The sequence below is a fragment of the Panthera leo genome, chromosome F3 (assembly GCF_018350215.1).
Source record: "Panthera leo isolate Ple1 chromosome F3, P.leo_Ple1_pat1.1, whole genome shotgun sequence".
NCBI classification, from domain to species: Eukaryota; Metazoa; Chordata; class Mammalia; order Carnivora; family Felidae; genus Panthera; species Panthera leo.
In genome coordinates, this window is record NC_056696.1 from 32,064,753 (window position 1) to 32,078,730 (window position 13,978).

Below are 13,978 nucleotides of genomic sequence, written 5' to 3' on the forward strand. Positions count from 1 at the left end.
GGGAAGGTCATAGAAAAGGCAGCTGGGGCATCTTAAAGACCCACTTCAGATTTGGGCCCAGGAATGGCCCTCACCTTCACTGCTATCAGAGGAACAAACCCACCTCTGACAGCCATTGGGGTGTGTCTGAGATGGCAGTTCATGTATCCATCCAATTATGTATCCACCCACCCACCCATCCACCCACCCACCCATCCATCCATCCACCCATCCATCCATCCATCCATCCATCCATCCATCCATCCACTCACCCACCCACCCACCCATCCATCCATCCACTCATCCATCCACCCATCCATCCATCCATCCATCCACTCACCCACCCACCCACCCATCCACCCATCCATCCATCCACCCATCCATCCATCCATCCACTCACCCACCCACCCACCCATCCATCCACCCATGCATCCATCCACTCATCCATCCATCCATCCATCCATCCATCCATCCACTCACCCACCCACCCACCCATCCATCCACCCATCCATCCATCCACTCATCCATCCACCCATCCATCCATCCATCCACTCACCCACCCACCCACCCATCCGCCCACCCACCCATCCATCCACCCATCCATCCATCCATCCATCCATCCATCCATCTATTCATCTAGTCAGTCAGTCACCAAACCTGTATTGCACAAGACCTTGTGGATATATGAGTTAGGGTCTCTGCTTCTGCACCCGATACTCCTTGTATCATGGCTGGGTTCGCCACCTGGGACACCTTTTCCATCAGTCCATGTGTCTGAAGCCTGCATTCCCTCTTCACCCTGCTCTTGCCCACAAGCTTTCCATGACCCCTGTCATCACCCAGAGTCACTCCTTCTGCTCCCCATCAATACTGATGCTATGCTTCATCAGTCACGTTTACCTCTTTCTATTGATATCTGCTGGAAAGCAGGGTCCCCGACATGCTTTCTTGCTTGTGTTCCTCCCACAGGTGTGCACACAGTACCTGATTAAGGCTTTTGAATAAATGAATGGTAAGTTGTGTCTTTTGCAGGGTGATGTCAACCCCATACAGTTCCAAGCTTCCTTCAGCAACAGGTTGGGGCATTAAGAAACTCAGGGTGTTTTCCTGTCAGGTTAACATAAGATGTAGGTGTGTATTTTTCCCCCTTAAATCATAGGGATAAGACTGTGCTCAGCCATACACAGTATATTTCCTTCTTTGTTTGGAATTAGCAGAGATTCAGGAGGGCAGTGTCTCTGGGCTCAGCCATCTGCATGCATTAGGGATCGTTATAACCTGAGACTACTTGTACGTGGTGTGCAGAGAGCCCCGAGTTTATTCACAACTGCTTCTCACGACAGCCCGATCTTGTCTTACAGAATTAGAAATGATTGCTCAGAGAGGTTAAGCAACTTCCTTGAGGCCACCCAGCTGTGAGGGCAGAGCAGGTCTTCTCTCGCTGGGGTCCCAGCTGTCCTCCCTCCCCCTTGTTCTCCCACCTTAACTGACAGAGGGGTCCAAGGAAGACGCACTCCTGCCCTGTCTCGGCAGGGCCTGGGGGGGCCATGTCCCTCATCCCATGGCTTCGGTGGAATGAAGGCCCCCCGCGGCCGTCATCCCGGAGGCCGGCTGAGATGGTGCTGGACACGCTCATGATGGAGCTGGCGGGGCAGATGCGAGAGGCGGAGAGGCAGCAATGGGAGCGCAGCAACGCGGTCAGGAAGATCTGCACCGGGGTGGACTACAGCTGGCTGGCCAGCACACCCCGGCCCACCTACGACCTCAGCCCTGGCGAGCGGCTGCAGCTGGAGGACGTCTGTGCCAAGATCCATCCGTCCTACTGCGGGCCCGCCATCCTCAGGTAACCCCTGCCGCTGGCACCGGGCCCAGCCATTGCACTGTAGGCCCCAGGGGTGTGGCTGCCGTGGCGGTGGCCTGAGGCCACTGGACCGGGAGCCAGGGCACCCAGATGACCCAGTTACCTGTTAAGAGGAGCAAGGCAGGAGGCCAACCCTGAAAGATCCCAGCCCAGAGCTGGGGGTTCAGAAGGAGGCAGGAGGCAGCTCCCGGAGGCACAGGAGTTTTGACAGGAGAGAACCCCGGGCCTTGGAGCTTTCTGTTCTCCCCGCCTGGCTTATATTTCCCCTGGATTTTAACGTAGCCGGCTCTTCCTCCTTCATCAGTTCATCTTCTTTGTTACCTTCTTAGAAAGGCTTTCCAGGTAATCTCTCCAAAATTGAGTTTTCAATTATCCTATTTCAAGCCAGCTTTCATATTAGCTCGCCTAAGGGGGCTGTGCACGCACGCATGAGTGCATGTGTGCGTGGGCTTGTGTTGTGTGTGTGTGTGTGTGCGTGCGTGTGCATGCGTGTGTGTACAGCGTCCGGAGGCCTGGGGCACTGAACATTTAGAGATTTAGAGCGTGGGTACCACAATGCTCATGAATATAAATGTAACCTTGCTAAAGCTTGGACCCACATGGCCCGGTCCTAGTTGGATTCATGTGATGTGGAAGAAGTGTGGTCCCAACAACCAACAATAATTTCCAAAGTCACTCAAGTTCTTTAGCTGCACTTCCCCAAGCACTCGTAAAGGAATACAGATCCACAGGAAAGCATCTGAACACCCCACTTAGTCTCCCCACATCTTTAGTCCCCCGTCTCTTTAACCAACACAAGCATCTATTGTACACCTTTTTTTTTCTTGAAAATTCTCCTTAAAACTCCTTCTTCTTCCGTCCTAGCTACACTCCTTTGGATTTTGTAGTCTTTTCCACCCCCGGCCCCCTTTCTTCCTCCAGGATGAGAATTCTTACCCTCTCCCGTTTCTCTTGTTCTGTACCAAGGAACCCCCCTCCCCCGCCCCTGCCAAATATACCTACTTCCAGAAGCCCCTGAGGAAAGGGGTGGGGTGAGTCGTGGCGGGGGGGGGGGGGGGGGGGGGGGGGGGGGGGGGAGTGGGGGGTTGCTGACAGAATTCAGGCTGGTAAACCAAACCTCTTAAGTGAGGAGGAGGCTGGGGATACACATGTGTTCATGATTGTCCGCTCACATTTCCTGTCTCACTGCTGAAAAGTTTGAGAAGTCCTGATTCTCAAGGTGGTGGAGGAAACCAGATGTTAAATGGACTCACTAATAACTGTTATTCATTTTGAGCTCTAAGCAAAGACATTTGAGGCAGAGGAAAACCTCACCCAGTGGGTAGCGTGGAGCTATGGAAGGAGTATCGCAGGCCGGTGCCATCATCAGATACACATTTGGGAGAGATCGCTCTGGCCAGGGGGCAGAGAAGGGTGGGAGAGGTTAGCCAGAAAGCCTCACATTGGTAAGGCCGGGCCATGCTGACACGAAGTGGGCTACCCTTACTACTCTGGCACGAGAACCTGAGGTTAATGTCAGGATCTTCACCTATGGTAGTTCTTTAAACCCCACAGAAGGGTTTATGACCCCAGTTTACAGATGAGGAAGCTGAGGCCCACAGAAGCCAAAAATAGCCGAGCGGGGAGCTGAACTCAGGATAGGCTGGAGCAGTGGGGGGGGTGGGGTGGTTTCTGATTGACGTCAGAAGCGGGGAAGTGGCTGAACCGGGAACTGGCCCCTGGGCGTGCACGGGAAGCCCCCGGGGTTAGACCCCCCCCCCCCCCCCCAACCTGCCACGGGCCACGTCTCGTGACTCACGCACAGTCCTGTCCGCTCTGCCCGCAGGTTCCGGCAGCTGCTGGCCGAGCAGGAGCCCGAGGTGCGGGAGGTGTCCCAGCTCTTCCGCTCGGTGCTGCAGGAGGTCCTGGACAGAATGAAGCAGGAGGAGGAGGCCCGCAAGCTGACGCGCCAGTGGAGCCTGCGGCCCCGCGGCAACCTGGCGCTGGCCACCTTCAAGACCCGCGCGCGCATCTCTCCCTTCACCAGCGACATCCGGACCATCTCGGAGGACGTGGAGCGGGACACGCCGCCGCCGCTCCGGACCTGGAGCCTGCCCGAGTTCCGGGCGCCCAAAGAGGACTGACCCGTGCCCTACCCTGCCCGGGAGCCGAGAACACCTGCGGGAGGGCATGATAGGCCGGTGACCGGGTCCGAGTCCTGGAGCCTCCCCACCTGCCCTCGACAAGGGGCCCAAGAGGTGGCCCCGTCCCAAGACAGCCCTGTAAGATGCAGCAACCCTCTGGCCCACACTCTGCCACCAGCCACACGGCTCAGGGTCAGGGCTTGGAGCCGCAGCGGGCCCCCCTCCCTCCCTGGCGAAAGTGGAAAGTCGGCTGCAGCGTCCCCTTCCCTGCCTCGCAGAGATTCAGGGTTTTGGCAGACAGACCCTGGCCCCATCTGTCCGGAAGGGGAAGAGTTGCCCTTTTTGCCAAGACCTGGGTTCTCACCCCCAATTCAAGGATATCCTACTCACCCCCTCACCCTGGGTAATGTGGGACTTGTTGGGTGATGTCCATTCTTTGCTGTGACTGGCTGGTCTCTCCGCTGCAGATAGGTCACAGCCCCATGGTCAGGCAGAGCTGAAAGGGACCACAAAGGCCAATAGGTCCACTGTCCTCAGCTAGTGAAATGCATAAACTGAGGCTCAGAGAGGGCCTCATTCTTACACCTTAAACTGCAGCCAGTGAGGTTGTTCCTGTAGGCATAGTCTCTGCCCCTGAGTCCTTGAGTGCTGGGCTATGATGGGACAGACCCAAGGGCCATGTCTCCACCTCCCTGTGGTCTGACACATCTCTTACCTTGGAATTGGCATGAGAGTCTAAGGTGGCCGGGATCAGAAGTAGGCTACCCTTGCCCCACCCCAGAGTGTCATCATGTAGGATGTAGCCAACACCTGGCAGCTCCTTCCGGAGGTAGAGCTTCAAGGCCTTCCCACTCACTGCTCTGAGAGCCCAGGTCTCTGATTCCAGGGCCCCTTCTGTATCTGGTCACACGTGCTCTTTGGCTGTCCTCGAGGAAAGTGATGCTTAAACCCCTAACTGGCCTCAAAGAACCAAGTGAAAGTTCTAGAAGAGCCTCCCTACAGGCTTCATTTGGTGTCCTTCCATTTCGAATACGGTTAGACCTTTATAATGGACATGTGGTGCTCCGGTGTCTGGAAAGTCTAGTGGCTTCCCCACATACCCAGGGCTGAAGTGGGGTGTGGTGGGATGGTGGAGGAAGTGTCTGTCCCCAACTATCAGTGCATGCTCAGAAAATGCAAGTGGATCTTAATATTAGTCTAAATAAAATGCCAGGAGATAAGTCGACAGGGAAAAAAATCCATATATTCCCTGACCAAGCTCAGTAGAAAAAAACTTTTTTAATCATCTGGTTTGGGATTATTTTCATTCAAGTCTAGACAGAAAATCACTTGACACTGTCAAGATGAAGGAGTTGTCTCATTACATAATTGGTGGCAGTTGAAAACCACTTAAATAGGGGCACTGGGGTGGCTCAGTTGGTAAAGCAGTCCAATTCTTGATTTCAGCTCAGGTCATGATCTCATGGTTTGTGGGTTCGAGCCCTGCATGGGGGTTCCATACTGAGTGTGGAACCTGCTTGGGATTCTCTCTCCTCTCTCTCTGCCCCTCCCCCTGCTCACACTCTCTTTCTCAAAATAAATAAAATAAACTTAAAAAAAAAAAGAAAATCACTTAAATAAAAATATATACCTCAAACATCTTACATATTTTATGTTAAGACATAGGAAAAAGTTCGTTCAATTGCCAAGCTGTGTTCATTATTTTGTGACATGTGTGGATTGTCTGACGGGAGATCCACACTTCAGTTTTATTGGCCTGTGTGTACTTTAACCATACCAATAAGAATAATGGGCACAAACAAGTTTGGAACAAGCAGAAGTGACCCTTGGTGAGCAGACAACTCAGTTGGGAGGGGCGGGGAGAGTTAGAATAGGATCGACTAGCTGTGAGCTTTCTGGATACACGGGATGTGGGTCAGGGTGTTTTTTCTGAGGGAAGGGAGTGTCAGGGTCAACCTGGTTGTGGAGGAGATGATTTGGAGGAGGTCAGTTAAGAGAATATCTACTGTTTTCCTCCTTTCCCACCACCTTACATGTCCCTATCCTCCCCAAAGAAAAAGAAGATCTGAGACTTTCAATGCTGTGTGCTTCTTTTTAATGTTTGTTTATTTATTTTGAGAGGGGGGGAGGGGCAGAGAGAGAGGGAGAGGGAGAATCCCAAGCAGGCTCCACACTGTCAGCACAGAGCCTGATGCAGGGCTTGAACCCAGAAACCATGAGATCATGACCAGAGCAGAAACCAAGAGTGAGATGCCCAACCGACTGAGCCATCCAGGTGTCGCAACGTCCTATTCTTTTTTAAGGTGAAGTAACTGGCCGCCCGTGAAAGCCTTCCCTGCCCACCTCGGTCAAGACAGAACCCACCAGCTTCAGACACAGGTTGTCCTGCAGTGGATTCCAATCGCTCCTCTGCATTCAAGTCATTAAAAGAGAGTAATGATCTCTGACTCAGTTCCTATGTTTAAATCCCCAGTAAGAACAAATAAAAGAACAGGGGCGCCTGGGTGGCTCAGTGGGTTGAGCATCGGACTTCAGCTCAGGTCATGATCACACAGTTCCTGAGTTTGAGGCCCACCTCCGGCTCTGTGCTGACAGCCCAGCCTGGGGTTCTGTGTCTCCCTCTCTGTCTCTGCCCCTCCCCCACTCGTGCCCTGTCTCTCTCAAAAATAAACATTAAAAAAAAAACAACAAATAAAAGAACAAAACAGTTTGAGAGCCTCCTTGTGAGCGTGTGGTAGCGGCGGTCACAGTTGGTCAGGACGGGTAGAGCACGCTCAAGGCCCCGCAGGGCGGCCCCGGTCCCCTCAGCTCAACACCACCAGCCACTAGAGGGCGCCAGTGGGGTCTTGGAACCCTTGGTGATAAGATTTTATTTTACTTCGCGGACTTTTTAAAAATCCTATTATGAAAATTTACAAACAGAAGAAAGGGATATCGAAAGGTGTAAGAATCCCCCATATGCCTGTCACCAAGGCTTAGTAGTTATTAACATTTTGCCATATTTGCTTTAATCTATTTTTTGGTGAAGTATTTTCAAATAAATCCCAGGCAGGATAACATTTCACCCCCGAATACTTCGCTCTGCATAGCAAAGGAATAAGGAAAGTTTCCTGCGTGACTCCAGCACAATACTATCGCTCCCAGCAACATTAACAGTAATTCCTTAATATCATCTAATAGCCAGTCCATATTCAATTTTCCCTAACCATGCCCAACAAGTGATTTTTGCAGTTTCATTTCTTTGAACTGAGGATCGAATCAAGCCTCACACATTGACACAAAATTTATAATCTGTTTTATACTTGGTCAGATAGCATTTATTTAATTTCACAATGAAGAATTGCTTAAACAAAGTGTTTATGGAACATTAGTGTTAATATGCAAGAAGTTAATGACTGCACGTAAATGAGAACAACTCTGTAAATTAGCCTAAGGACGCTCTTTACTCAGATCCTTGTTATTTTCATTTGATTAAAATGCTTCCACAGCAACCAAGATTCTCTAATACCTTAAAAAGTAATGTTAAAATATGGATAGTGGCAATATATCTAATTTGACTTTTCATTTGATGAAAATGCTCTCCGTGTTTGTGTGCTTTATTTTCTGAGACATGTTTGCAAATAGCAACCTTAAAGCCTCCTCTTTTCTTGCCATACACTAAAATGTATCAAAATAACTCGGGGGAAATCTCAAGAATTCTAATAGTAGGTAATAAAAATAGTTTTTATTGCCATTATTCAACATGTAGTGAAATTTTGGTCTGTCTTAATATTCATATGGCTCCCCAACATAACACAAAATGTTATTTCAAAATTTATTTATCGACAAATCATTTTTAGACAGTTATTTTAAAACAATTTAACACTTCACATCATTTGTTAAATGGGGAAATTGGCATCTGTTCCTTTTTACGAGTGTTATTGCATAGAGTATTAAATTAACATGATTCTATTTAGTCAGGTGTTAATCTAAAAATAAAAACATTGACTAAAAATCATGACTTTATCGTATTCAAGGCAAAAATAACAGAATGATTTTTTAAAGTTTCTAAAAATGTCTGAGAGTTTTTATATTCATGAGAAAGGCATTCACAAGCCAGCAGAAGTTGGAGTGTTTTCTAGCACATTTGATTGTATTGCGTTCCAGTTATAATTCCCTTGCCGGAACAAATGCAACATGCCCAAAGCCCTGCAGTCAAACTTGGAAGTTCTCCAGCCCAGTCTCCCCTCCCAGCTAGGATTTGGTGTGGGGAGAATTCCATGCTGGGAACAAGCTGTCGGTCTCTGTGTAGCTGAGTCCTGAAGTTAACAGCTTTAGCATCTACTTCTGGTCCCTGCTCCGGACTGGGGGCCTCTGCTCGGCTCTCGCCAAGTGGTCCAGGCTCCAGAACACAGGACAGAGGGGATCTAGTTGAGGTTAGCCTGTCCTTAGTAGAAAAGAAATCAAGGTACCAGGCAAAGAAACCACCCTAATGTGCACAAGGGACGGGAGGAATACATCTTTTATCCAAATAAGCCAGTGCATCGATATTGCTAAGGATGGAAATGGTTCTGTCTTCAAGCAAATTCCTTTATTAACGTTTGAATAGTCCTTTGCAGTTTACTCCCTTTATCTCCAGTTGATCTTGACCATTGGGTGAGGTGTATTATGTTTTGTCTCAGGCTGTAGGCAAGTGGCCTGCCTAGACCTAGAAGCCAGGGATCCTTCTGTTGTGTCACTGCTCCTCGGTGTTATAGAGCCTTACATCCTCTCAGTATAGCCCCCCAGATCCTGATCGCTGTACTTATCACACAGGGATGTAAGTGTATGTGGTGTTTCTGTTCACTCCTTCCCCTTCTGAGGCATTCCGCTGCCTCCAATACTCTGTGAAATCCTTAAGCGCAGGAACCGGGTCTTTCATCTCTCGGGCTCTACCTTCTGGATGCAGGTAGGCACTTTACAAATGTGCTGAACAGATGGGTGCATGTGGACACCAGCTTGGAGGGCTGGGACCCCGTGGAGCTGTGGATGAACACTAAGGCTTTTATGATGTATCCATATCATTCAATGGATGAAGTTCTATGAGGCCAGGGTGCATGTCTGACTTGAGTGTGTTCTCCCAAAATATGCCTGGCACAGAGTAGGTGGTGAATGAAATAAAGCAGCAACACTTCTCATAATCCCTGGATGAAGCCATGGGACATCCTTCCTCATCTGCTGAGGAACTTTTCATTTTGGTTGGTTTTCTCTCTACCACTCCATCTGCTCTTAAAAGGTTTCCTATCTTTTACTCATAAACAGATTTTGCCTTGCCTCGGGGGCTGGAGGGGAGTTTAACAGTGCAGATAAAATTGTGGGGACTTTGGGGCTGCTGGAAATTCTGGGTTATAGTTCTCGCAAAATGGTTTTCCCCTTACATCTTTGCAAATCACTCCCTTCTCTGAGGCTCCTGTTCCTCATCTATCAGATAAGCATAGCTATGCTGTCTACCTCCCAGGCTTGTGGTGAGGTTAAAATAAGATCAAATGCATTGCAAACTATAAAGGAACTTTCAAATTTAAGATCTGACCGTTGTTCGTGACAGTTTTCCTTTCAATTAGTATGGATAATGGAAAGTCGATGGGACACACTGAAGATCATTTGTCACCTTCCTTCCTCTGGGATATCAGACTCAGCTCTTTAATCATTGCTCTTGAACCTGATTGCCCTAATCTTTTAGATCTGTGGTTCTCAGGCTTGGCTACACATTGGATCATCAGGAGAGCTTTTATTCCAGTGCCCAGCTGCAACCCAGACTCCATAAATCAGAAACTCAGGATGGGTCTCAGGCATCAGGTTTTCTAAAACTCTTCAGGCGATTCCATTGTGCAGCCAAGGCTGAGAACCACTGTTTTAGGTTACTCTCGGGGTGGGGGGGAGGGGGGGGCTCAGGAAATTCTCTGTTGTCACATCTGAATCTATCTGAATCTAATACATGCCTGAATAACTTCATCTCAATAGGAGATGAATGTACTTTGGAACTATTACATTGGCCTTATGTTAGGTTAGAGACAGATGATTGCAAGACTGTCACATAGATGTTTATCATCTTTGCTTAGCAATGTTCAGGAGATGCTTGGAGAGGACATGAGATGTATCTTTTAAAGAATGCTGAAAAGACCAGTTTATAGCAACTGAAAAGATGGAGAGAATGACGGATTCTGAGTTGTTTCATATAAACCTGGAAGCATACAATCGGGTAGGATGACAATTATCTGGCGTGTGTTGTAGAAAACTATTCATGAGGCTGTGTGTGTGTGTGTGTGTGTGTGTGTGTAAGAGACAGAGACAGAGAGTTGAAATCCAGTAGGTGGCAAGACCAGGAGGCAGCTGGGAACAGCCAGTGGGAGGGGGGAGGTGCCCTCGCTGGTGACACTCTGACCCATGAGGCTTTACAGCAGTCTTCAGACCCAAGTCAGTCTGGGAAACTGAGCTGGGTCTCACCTGCAGAAGACGCATGAAGGCCCCCTGGTGGTCATGGGAAGCTCAGCCAGAGAGTCCATCCTGTGGGCTGTGGGTCCCCATGGATGAGCTGGACACACAGGTCTCTCCCCTCCCCCCCACCAACTGGCCACAGCCAGCCCACCTCTCCTCTCCAACCACAAGGCTGCCTGGGATGGCTCTTGGCCTGGGTAGGGGCAGATGCTGCTCCAACATCATATCCTCTCCTTTTGTGTGACCTGGGCCCAGTTATTTAAACTTGTTGAGTCCTGGGGCGCCTGGGTGGCTCTGCCGGTTGAGTGTCCAACTTTGGCTCAGGTCATGATCTCACGGTTTGTGAGTTCGGGCCTCATGTCGGGCTCTGTACTGACAGCGCAGAGCCTGGAGCCTGTTTCGGATTCTGTGTCTCCCCCTCTCTCTGCTCCTCCCCTGCTCACACTCTTTCTCTCAAACATAAATAAAGATTAAAAAAAAATTTAAACTTGTTGAGTCTGTTTTCTCATTTGAGTAATAATTTTTACATGACCCTGTTGTTGTGGGGATTAACTGAGATTAAGGCACATAAAGCTCCTGGAACCAGAAGAGGATTACTCTGAGTCCCTCCCTCCATGCTAAGAGGCACCTTGCTTTCTACCCGTGGGCTCTTGCTTTCTACCCACTCACCTGCCCTCTGTGTCCTCAGGGCCCTGTCCCCAGGCTCCATTCTGGGCACCTCCTTCCCATCTAACAGCACATGATATTTCTGTCCTGTGATCCATTTTTTCATTGACCTCCACACTTCCCCTGGGAGGTAGGTGAGGCAGCAGCACCATTTCTAGCATGCCCAACATCAAAGAGCACATCATGGCAAGAACAGCAAGAAAACAACCTGCCATCTTGGGACACTTACTATGTGTGCTCGGCACAGTGCACAATTAGGTCATTTTATCCACACAAACAACATGGCGAGGCAGGTATTTTTATCCCACTCTACAGAGTTTAGGCAGTTTGTGAGTTTTCCAAAGTTGTACAGAGAGTAACTGCTATACCAGAATTTGAACCCCCTTCTCATCCGCTCTAAAGGCCTCCCCCCCTCTCCGGCAGCAACCTGGATTCCTGGAAAACTGCTTTTCTTCCAATAAAATCCTATCCTCTAGGAACAGCCTAGTACTCACAGTTGCCACAAGCACAGTGCTGGGCATTTCAGTAACACCTTCTCTTTGCTTGGAAACATTTCTGCTTAGGATAACTAAATGTCTAATGCAGAATAACCCAGGATATGTACTCTCATGACTCAGTCTTTCCATGGCCAGAATCAGATAATCCCCAGAAAAATATCAACCCTGGCTATTCTCATAAGAGTGCTTCAAGGGAGAAGGAAAGCATAGATTCACTCTTTTTCTTCCCCTTTCCTGTTCACTTGGGTGGAAACAGTACTTGCTTAGCCCTGAAAATATGTATTTTTAAATGTTTTTCAAGCGGTTCTATGATAAACCTGGATTTTCAGACTTAAGGTCCTGACCTATTGAGTGGTTCATGAAATCAGTGTATTGAGTTGTGACTAGGAATTTGCTTTTCTTAGCAATAGAGTAGAAAATATCAGTGCGTACCTCACATAAGTATTACTTCATGAAACTTTTGCCTTGGTTATGTATCCGTGAATATGTATATATGCATATGTATATGTATGCTAGGTCACAATGTAAAATGTATTTCTAGGGGCACCTGGGTGGCTCAGTCGGTTGAGCATCCGACTTCGGCTCAGGTCATGATTTCACAGTTGGTGGGTTCGAGCCCCGCATTGGACTCTGCTGACAGCTCAGAGCCTGGAGCCTGCTTCAGATTCTGTGTCTCCCTCTCTCTCTCTCTCTGCCCCTCCCCCACTCATGCTCTGTCTCTCAAAAGTAAATAAAAATGTTAAATTTTTTTTTCTGTGTCATTCCAATTTTATTTTTATTTATTTATTTTTTATTATGAAATTTATTGTCAAATTGTAAATTTTTTAAAATGTATTTCTATGAGTCTCAGAAAGGATTTGGAAAATGCCAACTGTTTGTTGTGTAGAATTGCCATTAGGATTTATTATATTAACAGTTCTTATGTTTTTTGTCTCAGGACACTTCATACTCTTAAAATTTATTAAGAATCCCAAAGAACTGTTGTTTATAAGGGTTATATCTATCAATATTTACTGTATTAGAAATTAAAACTGATAAATTCAATCTTTACAAACTTCATTTAAAATAACAACTAGAAACCCATTACACATTAACATATTTTTAATCCTATATATATATATATATAAACACACAAATATACATACATACATATATATGTATATATAGTATACACAGAGTATATACATAGTATATATGCATATACATAGTATATAATATGCATATTCTATAATATGCATATACTATTGCATATTAGTGTATTAGTGAGAAGAGTGATGTTGTTTTTACGTTTATTGAACATCTGTAATGCCTGGAATAAACACACCCTAAGGTGACCCAGTGAGTCAAGGGAGTGAGGGAGAACCGACAACTTGCTTCTAGCCAAAAGAATGTGGTGAAGGTGATGATAGAGTCACTCCTGTGACTGTGTTAGGTTATATAAGACTCCATCATAGCAGACTGGAGTGAGATTTTCCTGCTGGCTTTGGAGAAGTAGTTACAATGTTGTGGGAAGCAAAGACTAATGTTGTCACATGGCAGGGACCTGTGAGCGGCCTCCGGTTGCCGAGAGCAGTCCCCGGCCAACAGCTGGCCAGAAAACAGGGACTCTGGCGCTGTAACTCCAAGGCACTGAATTCTGCCAATAAGCAGTGCACTTGGACAAGGACCCTGAGCCTCAGATGAAATTGTGCCCTTGGCCAACGTCTTAATTTTAGCCTTGCGAGACCTTGTACAAAGACCCTGAGGAGCCCATCTGAATCCAGACTCCTGACTCACAGAAACTGATACAAATGGGTGTTGTTTTCAGCTGCTATGATTGTGATTATTTTTCACACAGTAATGGGAAACGAATACATATGACTACTTATACCTGCTTCTGCATTCAACCTATTGTGATAAGACGTTTTAACTGAAGTATCTGAAGAAAATTCACCCTCTCACAGATACGCACTTAGAAGAGGGAAAAGTATTTTATTAGTTTTTTTTCAATCCTGCTGGGAGGGGGAACTAGGGTACTACTATAATGGGTACAGAATTTCAGTTGGGGATGATGAAAAATTCTGGATATGTAATGGGTGGTGGTTGCACAACAATGTGAATACACCTAATGCCACTCAACTGTACACTTTAAAAAATGGTTAAGGGGTGCCTGGGTGGCTCAGTTGGTTGAGCGTCCAACTTTGGCCCAGGTCATGATCCCGCAGTTTGAGCCCCCCATCGGGCCCTGTGCTGACAGTGCGGAGCCTGGAGCCTGCTTCAGAATCTGTGTTTCCCTTTCTCTCTGCCCCTCCCCAGCTCATGCGCTCTCTCTTACCCTCTCTCTCTCTTTCTCAAAAATAAATAAAAACATTGAAAAGATTTTTTTAAATGGTGAAAATGGTGAATTTTATATTATGTAC

General features: G+C 47.6%; 1 protein-coding gene across 1 annotated transcript; it reads left to right on the forward strand.

The window, feature by feature from the left end:
* The first annotated feature begins 1,478 nt into the window (after window positions 1-1,478).
* RD3 (RD3 regulator of GUCY2D) lies at window positions 1,479-3,963 on the forward strand. The gene is made up of 2 exons (XM_042926467.1): window positions 1,479-1,822; window positions 3,666-3,963. The coding sequence occupies exons 1-2, from the start codon at window positions 1,527-1,529 to the stop codon at window positions 3,961-3,963; spliced, it is 594 nt and encodes a 197-aa protein (XP_042782401.1). The 5' UTR covers window positions 1,479-1,526.
* The last annotated feature ends 10,015 nt before the right edge of the window (window positions 3,964-13,978 follow it).